Source organism: Phyllobates terribilis, unplaced genomic scaffold (genome assembly GCF_046119375.1).
Source record: "Phyllobates terribilis strain yellow unplaced genomic scaffold, ASM4611937v1 Scaffold_200__1_contigs__length_3551848, whole genome shotgun sequence".
Taxonomy (NCBI): Eukaryota; Metazoa; Chordata; class Amphibia; order Anura; family Dendrobatidae; genus Phyllobates; species Phyllobates terribilis.
Genome location: NW_027362960.1, coordinates 38,150 through 51,771, shown reverse-complemented (window position 1 = coordinate 51,771; position 13,622 = coordinate 38,150). Strand labels below are relative to the sequence as shown.

General features: G+C 43.6%; 1 protein-coding gene across 1 annotated transcript in view; it reads left to right on the top strand.

Annotated features, from left to right (window-relative positions):
* Positions 1 to 13,622, top strand: part of LOC141213611 (uncharacterized) — a 37,285-nt gene that overhangs the window by 14,501 nt on the left and 9,162 nt on the right. Inside the window, exons 2-7 of the mRNA XM_073665219.1 lie at positions 6,447 to 6,732; positions 8,584 to 8,732; positions 8,862 to 9,041; positions 9,125 to 9,248; positions 9,332 to 9,429; positions 9,623 to 9,713. Of these exons, the coding sequence (XP_073521320.1) occupies positions 6,447 to 6,732; positions 8,584 to 8,732; positions 8,862 to 9,041; positions 9,125 to 9,248; positions 9,332 to 9,429; positions 9,623 to 9,713 (928 nt within the window). The remainder of the gene's footprint in view (positions 1 to 6,446; positions 6,733 to 8,583; positions 8,733 to 8,861; positions 9,042 to 9,124; positions 9,249 to 9,331; positions 9,430 to 9,622; positions 9,714 to 13,622) is intronic.

Below are 13,622 nucleotides of genomic sequence, written 5' to 3'. Positions count from 1 at the left end.
TCACGCAGGTGTCTGACAGAACCAGCTGTATTTGAAGTGGATATGCCTGCTGTGTTTGTTTCTCTGAGCACACCACACGTTTCTCAATCCACCGTAACATATCCGCCTGCACCTCACTCATGATCTATCGGTTTGTCCATTTCACCGTACTCTGCCCTCTCTCAGCACTGCAGCCAGCCCTCAATCCTGCTGTTGTGGTCACATAAAAGATTGTTTCATCCTACACGTGACAAAACTAAGAGGTTGAAGTCCGCCATCTCCAATCTGTTGGCCACGGAAATTGTGGTCTTAAGCCCTATTTTTTTAAATGTAAATACTTCCAATTGAGTCTGCATCTCCTGGGTTGGCTGTAGCTGGACAGGTATGGGTCTGCGTTAAACTACTTGTAGTCTGATGACATTGATGCCACTTCAGTGGTGTTAGGCCTTCATTTAGGGCAATGTGAACACTCCTGGTTAGGTCTCCATCTCCTGGGTTGGCTGTACTGGAAGAGATGTGGGTCTCATTTACACAATTTCTACAGTAGTGAAATTGATTACACTTTGTTGGCATCTGCCACTAATTTTTTTAAATGTGGGGAATCCTGATTGGGTCTCCATCTATTGGGTTGGCTGTAGGGGAACCTTCCTGTTCTGCAGTCTAAGTTGTGTAAGGTTGCATACCAGTCCTTGCTGCACTTCTGATACAGACTCTGCCTGCTGCACTCCTGATACAGACTCTGCCTGCTGCGCTCCTCGTACAGACTCTGCCTGCTGCGCTCCTGATACAGACTCTGCCTGCTGCACTCCTGATACAGACTCTGCCTGCTGCACTCCTGATACAGACTCTGCCTGCTGCACTCCTGATACAGACTCTGCCTGCTGCACTCCTGATACAGACTCTGCCTGCTGCACTCCTGATACAGACTCTGCCTGCTGCACTCCTGATACAGACTCTGCCTGCTGCACTCCTGATACAGACTCTGCCTGCTGCACTCCTGATACAGACTCTGCCGGCTGCACTCCTGATACAGACTCTGCCGGCTGCACCATCTAGTCTGTCCTACTTGGTCCAGCTGCTGCACATCCGTTGGTCTGTCTTGGAGTGGCACCTGGTGTTTATTGGGAGCCAAGTCTAACCTCACCATCAGAGGCTCTAGTGAACAGTCCGGTGCTCGCTTAGTCACCCCCCTCCAGGCTCTCCGGGGTCCGTGGAACAGTGGTTCTACAAACCATGTCCATGACAAAGAGCCCTCGAAGGCAGGGTCCTCTCTTCTGTTGTACCAGTCGGTGACCCCTTTTGACATGTAAAGCGCAACTGAATAAATGTTGCAGTCACAGTAATAATAATTATAGTACTTGTACTCTTGGTCAATTGATGACACTTCCCTGGTGTCTACACCTAATTTGATGTGTTTTGGCATCTTTTGGTCCCGTTTCTAGGTGTTGTGTATGCATTTTTTTGGTCCCCCCATTGACTCCTATGGGATTTGGAAATGTTCGGCGCATATCAATTTGTTCGGCGAACTTTTCCAAGTCGAACATTGAAATGTCCGCTCATGCCTACCCAGAACCCATTTGGGCCAGTCTGGAGTGACCTGTTTTTTATGCATGTATGTAATGGTGGTGTGAAATCAGTGGCCCAAAGTCATTTAACCCATGATAAACACCAGTTACTTATGCAAATCTGTGAAAAGTGGCTATTTGCCCATGTTGATGCCCGTTCTGATGCCCAGAACCCATTTGTGCCGGTCTGGAGTGACCTAAATTTTATGCGGGACATCACTGTGTATGAAATGCTGGTGTGAGATCAGTGGCCCAAAGTAACTTAACACCTGAAAAACACCAGTTACTTATTTTGCTCATCAAAATCGACCGTCTGCCCACTTTGATGCCCGTTGTGATGCCCAGAACCCATTTGGGCCAGGATGGAGTGACTTGAGTTAGTTGTGGGGCACCCTGATCTGTGTTTTTGCAGTGTCAAATCAGTAGCCCAAAGTCATTTAACCCTTTCAATAACGCCCTTCAGTGCCCACTTTGATGCCCATTTTTGTGCCAGTTTTATGACTTTTTTAGCCGCTTTTAAGAGTATTCACATCAGGACACATCACTACATTGTATTTTATAATTGTAATTTTTTATTTTTGTAATTAAACTTGTAAAAAACAGAAAAAAAGAAATTGCTGAATAAGAAATCAACTTCAGCATGGTCATACAAGTAACATTGCCCCCTTCTTCCCCACACCTACAAAATCCCCCTGTTCAGCCCCCATACATGAACATCCACTTATCTGCACCTCCAAAAACCCTCAGCTCCTCGGTGTAATCACCACAGCCTCAGCAGCAGCAGAACGCGCCTTCTAGTATTTGGTTTGCAATGGGTAATGAGGCCCCGCCCCTTCCAGTGACATCATCAAATTGCATGGTCACATGGGCATGACGTCAGGAGAGGTCCTTTATTGCAGTGAGGTGCCCAACTTGGATTTAGTCTCTACCATATATGTGGTGGCGGCTCTGCTGGTGGAGGTATGTGGAGACCCCCCATTACTGGGCGCAGGGGGCATTAACCCCTTCAGCACGGAGACTCTTTTGGGGTCTCTGTGTGGTGTGAACAGTGAGGTAACATCTGTGGACAGAATGCGGCTTAGCTGGTTCCTGTCCACATTAGAACCATTAGACGACTAAAGGATGAAAGGACAGAAGCCCAGAGAAGTCCTCACACAACGCCATTATTCCTCTCCTAGCTCCAGCACAGTAATGTAGATAGTAGTGATGATATTCGGGGGATTTGCAGCATTATATGGCCGATACTTTGCTGGATCTTCTGCTTTCTGGACCGGTTCCTCCTGTAAGTCCTATGGAACAATCCAGATGATCCTGTCAGATCTGTGCCGCGAGATCCATCAGCTGTCGGCACAGGCAACGTTTCATGGGGACATCATGGAAAATATTAAGAGGGGGCAGCATAGTGCAACCCTTGACCCACTCCCCCCAGTGTAACCGATCACTGGGTAACGGACAGACCAGTAAGGCCACGGTAATTCGGTCAGTATTTCTTATCAGGAGTGGGAGCCAAAACCAGGTGTGAAACAATCAGAGAAACGGTCTAATAGAAACAAGTCAACAATTCTGCATTTATCACTCACTCCTCGTTTTGGCTCCCACTCCTGAGAAACAATACTGACCGAATACTGATAGTGGGGCCGGGGCCTTAGACTGATTTACGAATACACAGCCATTTATTGTATCGCTTTCTGGTAAAGCGTTTTTCGGTTTACCTTCAGGTGCATATATGATAAAAAAAATTGGGTTATCCCACCCCCCCCCCCCCCCCCGCCTAGAACAAGCAACATAGAGCTGGCCATGTGAAAAACATGGACTCTTTAAATTAATGGCGACTACTTTAAGTGATTGGCCTTGTGCTTTGTTTATAGTCAGAGCAAATCCAAGCCGGATTGGAAACTACAGATGCTTATAATGGAAGGGCATGTCGCTTGGTAGCAAGGGGATACGCGTAATGGAAATATTTTCCCCCTTAGTGTTTCCCATAAGAAGAGCGGCTTCAATAACGTTTGGCATGAGACTCGAACACACACTCTTGTGCCGTTAGGCTAAGTGCCCACGATGCAGAAATGCTCCGGATTTTTCCTGAGCGTTTCTGCATCTCCCTGGCAGAAAAAAAACGCATGCGGATTGTACATGCGGATTTCCTGCCAGGGACATGCAGATGTGAAGCGTTTTTCACATGCATTTCCGCATGTGGGTTGTCAAGTTCTTTCCAAGTGATTTTAGCATCACTTGGAAAGTGCTTGTCAACTTGGTCACACTATATAAATCCATGCAACAGGCATGGATTTATATCGTGTGACCAAGTTAATAGTTGAAAAAAAGATTAAAAATGGTAAAAAAAACGCAAAACATTATACTTACCTTCTGATGGCCCCCAGTCTTTTCTCCGCTGCGTCCGGTCTCGCGTGCAGTCTCTTGTACGGCTCACGGTGGTGTGAAAGGACCTTCCATGACGTCATTTAGTCATGTGACAGGTTACGCGACCGCCGACGTCAGCGGTCACGTGACCCATCACATGACTAAATTACGTCATGGCAGGTCCTTTTAGACCATCGCGAGCCGTACAAGAGACCGGACACAGCAGAGAAAAGACCGGGGGCCATCAGAAGGCAAGTATAATGTATTTTTTTAATTTTAATTCTTTTTTTTAACAGGTACTATTGTACCCGGGTCTGGAGGAGAGTCTCCTCTTCTCCAAACCCGGGTACCATCCTCACATTGAATATCCGCATGTGAACATGTAGTCATGCGGATAATAAGCGATTCAATGCAAGTCAATGGCGGCGAAAACGCTGCGATTACGTAAAATAATTGGTAGTGCTGTGGATTTTTCCGCAATGATAATCCGCAGCGGAAATTTCCACATCATGTGCACAGCACATGCGGATTATCATTGGGGAACATAGCAGACCTTCTACCAAGTGTTTTTTTAAGCGTTTCTGCAGCGTAATTGCCGCTGCGGAAACGCTTAAAAAACGCATAGTGGGCACACAGCCTTACACTATTTTGGTGGGTCAAGATTCCTAAGCAACATTATCGGAGCGCCTATTTTTATAGTGAGCCTATGAAGTGACATCCAGGAGGCTCCACACAATTCAGGAACTCCAATGGGTACATTACGGCTTGTTCACCATCCATGACTGAATCAATGGACATGTATGTGGTCTCTGGACCGGGCCGTCTCTTCTGTATTTGTAGATTTATGGAGCTGACACTATAGGTTTTATGGCCTAGGATTACGTGTTCACAAAGCCACTGATAGTTGTTAAAATTGTGACACATATCAGGGAAAACTTGGTTAATAATCTCCAGTAATGAGGACGCCATTTTGCAAAAGTTTTCCGGGAAGGAAATTAAGCCGGTAGTGGTATCTGTAGGGAACCTGTCGTTTCCGAGGCATAGTAGGTGGTGTGTAAATTTGTCCGCAGTAGTATTTCCCTTCAAGTGAACCCGTATATTAGTAGTCGGAGTAGCTTCTGAATATGTCTCCATAGATAACATTTTAACAGGTATTCAGCCTGTGAAGTCCTTGCAAATGGATCTGCTTGACACAGGAGAAAGAAAGCTGTTAATGTTGTATTAGGTGGTTGAGCCGCTCTTTCCTCTGCATTTTTGGCAGTGAAATAAATTTGTTTTCAAGATGGACGCTGAGATGAACTACAGTCGGATGTCTTTTATGGATGGGAAAATTTAGTAATCGCCACACGGATTTGTTACTACTTATACACCTCCCCATCTGACAGAGTATAATCTCATCAGATGCACATTTTTGATTGTGTAGTTGAAAAACTGCCATATCCCTGCCCTCGGTAATGTATTTGATGTCACAGAATTACAATATTCTACATTCATGCGCTCTTCAAATATTTTTCAAAGTAGTGAAGTGTAAGGTACAACCCATCAGATCTATTTCAATATCTGTGTACTGATTAACCCTTTTACATCTGATTGTTGCCGTATATTCTCCCTGTCCAGGTTTCCTTCTTCTGTAAGGAGGGTAACCATCATCTACTGTCTGTGTTTCTTCAAACAAGTTGTGAGGATACTTTTCAGTGCATTTTCCTTCCTTCGTGCATGGCGATCTTGGATTAAGTGGCCCAAATAGCTTGTGGATCATATTTTTCTAAATCATTTCAAAATTACCGGGTCCTCTTCTGTGTTTGGAGGTTCATCCGAAATAACACCATCAATTTGATCAGGGTGTATCTTGTCCTTTAACCATATCGGTATGTGTGCATTCGGAAGACCTCTTTTTTTTGTCACTCGGTTGAATACATCCAACATCGAATTTCACCAAAAATATGACACTTTGTAATTACTTTCATGACCTTGATCAGTTTTTATTTAAACACCCTTACTGTTAAATCATGTCGATCAGAGGGACCCTGACCACTCAGAAGCTCTTCCCTTATCTCTGGCCAAGTTGGATTACACATAACTGTAATAAACAAATCTGGACGGCCATATATCTGAACATATGTCATGACGTCCCGAGCATATGTCTGGGACTTACTGTAAATGTAGCCAGTAAAATAACCTTACACCCAATATCCGCCATGTTGCCATAATTAGCAACAGCATCTCTTAAATGAATGGACATTAGACCAGTGGAAATCTGTGCTTTGGTCTGATGAGTCCAAATTTGAGATCTTTGGTTCCAACCACCGTTTCATTGTGCGATGTAGAAAAGGTGAACGGATGGACTCTACATGCCTGGTTTCCACCGTGAAGCATGGAGGAGGAGGTGTGATGGTGTGGGGGTGCTTAGCTGGTGACACTGTTGGGGATTTATTCAAAATTGAAGGCATACTGAACCAGCATGGCTACCACAGCATCTTGCAGCGGCATGCTTTTCCATCCGGTTTGCGTTTAGTTGGACCATCATTTATTTTTCAACAGGACAATGACCCCAAACTCACCTCCAGTCTGTGTAAGGGCTATTTGACCAAGAAGGAGAGTGATGGGGTGCTACGCCAGATGACCTGGCCTCCACAGTCACCAGACCTGAACCCAATCGAGATGGTTTGGCGTGAGCTGGACCACAGAGTGAAGACAAAAGGGCCAACAAGTGCTAAGTATCTCTGGGAACTCCTTCAAGATTGTTGGAAGACCATTTCCGGTGACTACCTCTTGAAACTCATCAAGAGAATGCCAAGAGTGTGCAAAGCAGTCATCAAAGCAAAAGGTGGCTACTTTGAAGAACCTAGAATATAAGACATATTTTCAGTTGTTTCACACTTTTTTGTTAAGTATATAATTCCACATGTGCTAATTCATAGTTTTGATGCCTTCAGTGTGAATGTACAATTTTCATAGTCATGAAAAGACAGAAAAATCTTTAAATGAGAAGGTGTGTCCAAACTTTTGGTCGGTACTGTGTGTGTGTATGTGTATATATATATATATATATATATATATATATATATATATATATATATATATATATATATATATATATATATATATATATATATATATATATATATATATATATATATATATATATATATATTTATTAGTATATCACTCCTTTTAAGGATGGTGGGGCCTAATTTAAGATGTTGTTGTAGGACTTGTGATTTTGATCTACGCCACTGTGTATAGGATAATAGAGTATAATAAAGTTGTTGTGGACGTGACTTAACATTGTGTAGTGAGTCTGTTGTGCCAATAGTGACGGATGTTTCTTGTTGCCAAAACTGATATTTTTATTCACGTTAAACCTTTGTTAACCAACTCTTATTAGTGCGATCATACAACATACAAGCCTCTGATTGCTCAGGTGATGCACTGTACTACTGTATTATCCCTGACTGTCAGTGTAATACTAACGGCCCCATACACGATAGATATTGGCCGAACGGTCATTTGGCAGATGACTATCTCTCCCAACTCCCCCATACACACAAATATTCCAGCTTTCTTGTGGTCTGTATGAGAGAGTCGCCACAAGACTCCTCTAGTGGAGGATTATCTACAGGAAGAACAAACGGATTAGCTTGTGAAATTCAGGCCCCCAAATACATTATATAGTCAACCAAATCCCCCAAAATCAGTGCCCGACCTAATAGACTTTTGTACATTACAGGCCCAGACACCATTATTAGGCATTTAAATATTGTAGTAACTAGGCAGCCCCATACTATCTAGTACTTAAGGAGAAAGGACATTAAGCCGAACTCTGTCAACCTTCTGAGATGCCATGTTCTCTTTTGACAGCAGTAAGTGGTTAAACTGCCAGGGTTTTTGTTGCAGCCGCGTCTGTGCCATCCCTGCAGTGTACATCTATGTTCTGGTGCCCAAAAGAGTTAATTTAAAAAAAAAAAAAAAATGTTTCATGTGTTTTTTTTTTTTTTTTTACAAGAATTGTTGGTGCCAATTTTCTGTTGAAACATTTTAATATCTGCCTTTTTTCTGGTGTCTTTTCTTGTAATATAGGAAAACTGAAGGCCAGAAATAAACCCCATAAAACACTGTACAAGGAGACTTTACTATCAAATAATTTCTGTCCTCGGTATTTGTGCAAACAAATTAGCTTTTATAAATGCCTCAAACTTCTGTGTGTGAATCAGACCTGAGATGTCATGTGATAGAAGATTAAAGTCTGAGGAAGACGGGAAACATTTATATAGACCCCGGGGGTGATGTAGTCAGTGACTGACTCTGACCAAATATGTTCCCGAGCCATAGTAGAAGATGAAGATGTCGTCCTCCTCATGAAGTAGTTATTTCTCGTGTCACGTGTAATGAATATCTCCTGCAGTATTGCTAATGCCGATTCCAGTGTCAATAAATGATTAGAGAATTCGCTTTATGGAAGATGAGTCTATGAGAAACGTCTTCAGCTGCAGACTCCAAGGAAGAAACTGCTTGTTGTCTGTGGCCTAAAATATATAGGTTTTATTACTAGATGTAAAGAAGAAAACTAAACACTGTAAAATAATAAATCCCCTCATATGTTTCCCTTATTGTCGCCAGTAATTGTATTATTACACAGGATTTTTATGATGTTCCATCGGCTCATATTCTCATTCAGATCTCTACAATATCAGATCCCTCAGTGAAGATCTTCTATATAAGAGAATTTTCCTGATTTACCCATCAAAGATGGATATGGACAGAGACAAGATGGCGGAGAGGATATTACACCTCACCCTAGAGATCCTCTTCCGGCTTACCGGAGAGGTGAGAGATTCTGATGACGTCACATTACATCATTCTTATCTATGGGAATAACAGATGGACAGAACTGGAGAGGTGAGGACTCTGGAAATGTCTGGAGTGAGATTTATTAATGTGTCTCTCCATAACCAGGATTACACAGTAGTGAAGAAGCGCTCTAGTGAGCGCTGTCAGGACCCTGTGTCTGAGGGATGGAGAAGACCCCTGAGCCCAATCACGGGGCCTCCACCTCACCCCCTGATACATGAGGACATCAATGACCAGAAGATCCTAGAACTCACCTACAAGATGATTGAGCTGCTGACTGGAGAGGTGACACTGCTGGGAATTCTGGGACATGATACATTAACTCTATGAAGGTATTGGGGGTGTGACAGTTTCATTGTCTGTGTCAGGTTCCTATAAGGTGTCAGGATGTCGCTGTCTATTTCTCCATGGAGGAGTGGGAATATTTAGAAGGACACAAAGATCTGTACAAGGACGTCATGATGGAGGTTCCCCAGCCCCTCACATCACCAGGTAATAGACAGGACTAAATACACACGGCCTATAATTATCTGTATGTAAAGAATGAATTCAGTCCCTGTATGTGTTTCCTCCAGATCTATCCAGTAAGAGGACAACACCAGAGAGATGTCCCCATTCTCTTCTTCCACAGGACTGTAAACAAGAAGATCCCAATGTTCCTCAGGATCATCAGGTAGATGGAGAGAAGGTGTCATGAGATCTCCCCTATGATGTGTAGACAGCTGTGAAGGTCTTGTGCTCAGTCTTGTTTTATCCACCAGTATTATATGTTTTATACTTGTATAATGAGAACGGTGGAGATGGCAGGATTAGAGCTGATCATATATGTGACTTCTCTGTCTGTGTCTTTTACAATATTTTTTCAGGGTGAAGATCTGACCCATATTAATACTACAGAGACATATGTGAGGGGTGATGAGTGGTGTAAAGAGGAGATTCCTACAGATAACCACCAAAGTAAGTAGCAACCACTAAATGCAGAGAAGTCACATAGTCTTCTCAGTCACTGTCTGTGTCTGCTTTATCGGTTCCTGAAGTCCGGCTGTATTAGAATCATGTGATCACCATTTTGCCGCTAGACCACAACATTCTCCTCCACCAAAAACTGTTCAAATGACTTTGGGCATTAAAAGCCATTTTCTCTAGAACTTACAACCTGGAGGATCCACCTACCCCCTGGGATTAGAAGACGCTGACCGTTACCTGCCCAGATCTGTACACTGCAAAACCAAATGACAGCGTACGTAGAATGTGCTGACAAGTGAGAAAATCACTTGAAGAAAAATATTATGATGGACCTGTAAGAGAAAGCGGAGGGTAATGATGATGTTGGTTTCCTAGAACCCTGATATCTTATAGGATGAATCTACCTTCTCTCCCTTCTGTGCTGCTGAATGTGCTCATATGGTCCCTACAAGACCAGGTCCAGTCTTTCTGGCCAAATTTCACTTTTTGTGATTGGCAACATTAAATGTGCAGTGAGGGCCAAGTGTGAATTTCTGTACAATAACAGCAGAGTTTCCCTTTATCTTAAATTTTCAATTTCTTTTAAAATAAACTAACTTCAAACAGAAATTTGATAAATTATGCAATTTACATTACACCTGTGCCATGATATATCTCTAGTTGAGCGTGGCTGACGGTTGTAATATACACTGCTCAAAGAAATAAAGGGAACACTCAAATAACACATCCTAGATCTGAATGAATGAAATATTCTCATTGAATACTTTGTTCTGTACAAAGTTGAATGTGCTGACAACAAAATCACACAAAAATCATCAATGGAAATCAAATTTATTAACCAATGGAGGCCTGGATTTGGAGTCACCCCCAAAATTAAAGTGGAAAAACACACTACAGGCTGATCCAACTTTGATGTAATGTCCTTAAAATAAGTCAAAATGAGGCTCAGTATTGTGTGTGGCCTCCACGTGCCTGTATGACCTCCCTACAACGCCTGGGCATGCTCCTGATGAGGCTGAGTATTGTGTGGGGCCTCCACGTGCCTGTATGACCTCCCTACAATGCCTGGGCATGCTCCTGATGAGGTTGAGTATTGTGTGTGGCCTCCACGTGCCTGTATGACCTCCCTACAATGCCTGGGCATGCTCCTGATGAGGCTGAGTATTGTGTGTGGCCTCCACGTGCCTGTATGACCTCCCTACAATGCCTGGGCATGCTCCTGATGAGGTTGCGGATGGTCTATGGGATCTCCTCCCAGACCTGGACCAAAGCATCCGCCAACTCCTGGACAGTCTGTGGTGCAATGTGACGTTGGTGGATGGAGCTAGACATGATGTCCCAGATGTGTTCAATCAGATTCAGGTCTGGGGAATGGGCGGCCAGTCCATAGCTTCAATGCCTTCATCTTGCAGGAATTACTGAAACACTCCAGCCACATGAGGTCTGGCATTGTCCTGCATTAGGAGGAACCCAGGGCCAACCGCACCAGCATATGGTCTCACAAGGTGTCTGAGGATCTCATCTCGGTACCTAATGGCAGTCAGGCTACCTGTGGCGAGCACACTCCAAAGAAATACCACCCCACACCATTACTGACCTACTGCCAAACCGGTCATGCTGAAGGATGTTGCAGGCATCAGATCGCTCTCCACGGCGTTTCCAGACTCTGTCACGTCTGTCACATGTGCTCAGTGTGAACCTGCTTTCATCTGTGAAGAGCACAGGGCGCCAGTGGTGACTTTGCCAATCCTGGTGTTCTGTGGCAAATGCCAAGTGTCCTGCACGGTGTTGAGCTGTGAGCACATTCCCCATCTGTGGATGTCGGGCCCTCATACCACCCTCGTGGAGTCGGTTTCTAACCGTTTGTGCAAACACATGACCATTTGTGGCCTGCTGGAGGTCATTTTGCATGGCTCTAGCAGTGCTCCTCCTGTTCCTACTTGCACAAAGGCAGAGGTAGCGGTCCTGCTGCTGGGTTGTTGCCCTCCTATGGCCCCCTCCACTTCTCCTGGTGTACTGACCTGTCTCCTGGTAGCACCTCCAGACTCTGGACACTGCACTCACAGACACAGCAAACCTTCTTGCCACAGCTCGCATTGATGTGCCATCCTGGATGAACTGAACTACCTAAGCAACTTCTGTAGGTTGTGGAGTTCATCTCATGCTACCACGAGTGTGAACCACTCCTTTATTGAGGGTGTCTTGATAATTGCCAATAATTTCCATCTATTGTCTATTCCATTTGCACAACAGCATGTGAAATTGATTGTCAATCTGTGTTGCCTCCTAAGTGGACAGTTTGATTTCACAGAAGTTTGATTCACTTGGAGTTATATTCTGTTGTTTAAGTGTTCCCTTTATTTTTGTTGAGCAGTGTACATTTATTCGCGCCTGCAGAAGATGTGTTGGCATGGCTCGAGTCCTGGTTTCATGGATTCACTCCTCTTCATAAGTTCTATTATGTTGTCGGTCCTAATGAATTCAGATTACTGCACAATCTCTCCTAAAATGGAGAGCACTAATTCTTTCTCTACTCTTCTGGTCAGGACTCATAGTAGCTCCAATGGTCCACCGTAAATGAGTGTTGGAGTTCTCCCTTCATACATACGTTGTTGTTGGGGATGTAAATTTTTTTTTTTAGTTTATGTCTATTTTTTACAGGTTCATTCTGTGTAATAGTTTGATTGTGATGGGATCGGCCGGCCTCACTTATGTGAGACTGTAACTCCCTGGTAGTCTTTAAAAAAGGTCTCCATTGCCTCTTACAAATGCCTTAGATCTAAATTTAAGACACCTCAGCTCTTCACTATTATTAAAAGTTCTCCTTGAATGTCTAATATTTCTTCATGAAACTCATCTGATAGAAAATATTATCCCTTTCGATAGTTTAGATTGCCAAGAGCCACCGAGCCCCATACTCTAATTACCCCAGAGAGGTTTCACCACTAGTTACTCATCTTTTATTGATGAAGACTGTTCAGTTTGATCATTTTAGTAGATGTGTTATTGTCTACGCTCACAATTTTTGACTAGGCAAAAAATGGAAGCTGGCACGTTTAGGCAGGCTGCGCTGCAGGAATGAAGAGGCTTGGGATTCCAAGACTGTTTTTATTAATACCAACTTGTTTCTGCGCCGGATCGGCGCCTTTCTTAAGATATAAAAACCAAATGCCACAATTTTTGACTACAGTAGTTAATGCCCAAAATACTCTGATTTAACCCCTTCCTGCAGCCAGTTTTGTGTTCCTAATTAGGCCTCAATTTTCACATCTGACGTGTGTCACTTTATGTGGTGATAACTTTGGAATTCTTCACAAAGGATAATAGGAAGAAAATGGACTTTTACAAATTATTTTAAAACTTCTCTTGAATCTGACAATACCCTATATACAATTGTACACTTCTGTCTGGGCACATGGCAGGTTAAGAAAGGAAGGATTTAGCTATTTGAATGCAGATCTTGCTGGAATAATTTACAGACACAATGTATTGGGGCACTTTTCGTGGTCACCTGGCAGCTCAAAACATGGCTCCTACGAACAGGCTTGGCACTATCCACCCCGTTTTCCAGATCTCAGGAATTTTCTTGTTTATCACCCTTTAAACATTAAAGGGTGATGAACAAGGACTTACACAGAGACCACTAAGCTTGGGCCACGGTGTTACCTGCTATTCTTTGGTGTGACTTGGCAAGAAGAATAGTCGGGTAGCCGAGTCAGAACCAGGAGGGCAGAGAAAATACAAAATCCGAAGACACGAGTAGTCAGTAAACGGGCCGGGATCACAACAGGAAACAAATACACAAGCCGGGAGCTGAGCACAAAGGACTGAACCAGAGGAGAACAAGGCTGTATCTGGCAGCTTCCAGCAATATGCTCTGAGCTTTATGTTAGATAGGGG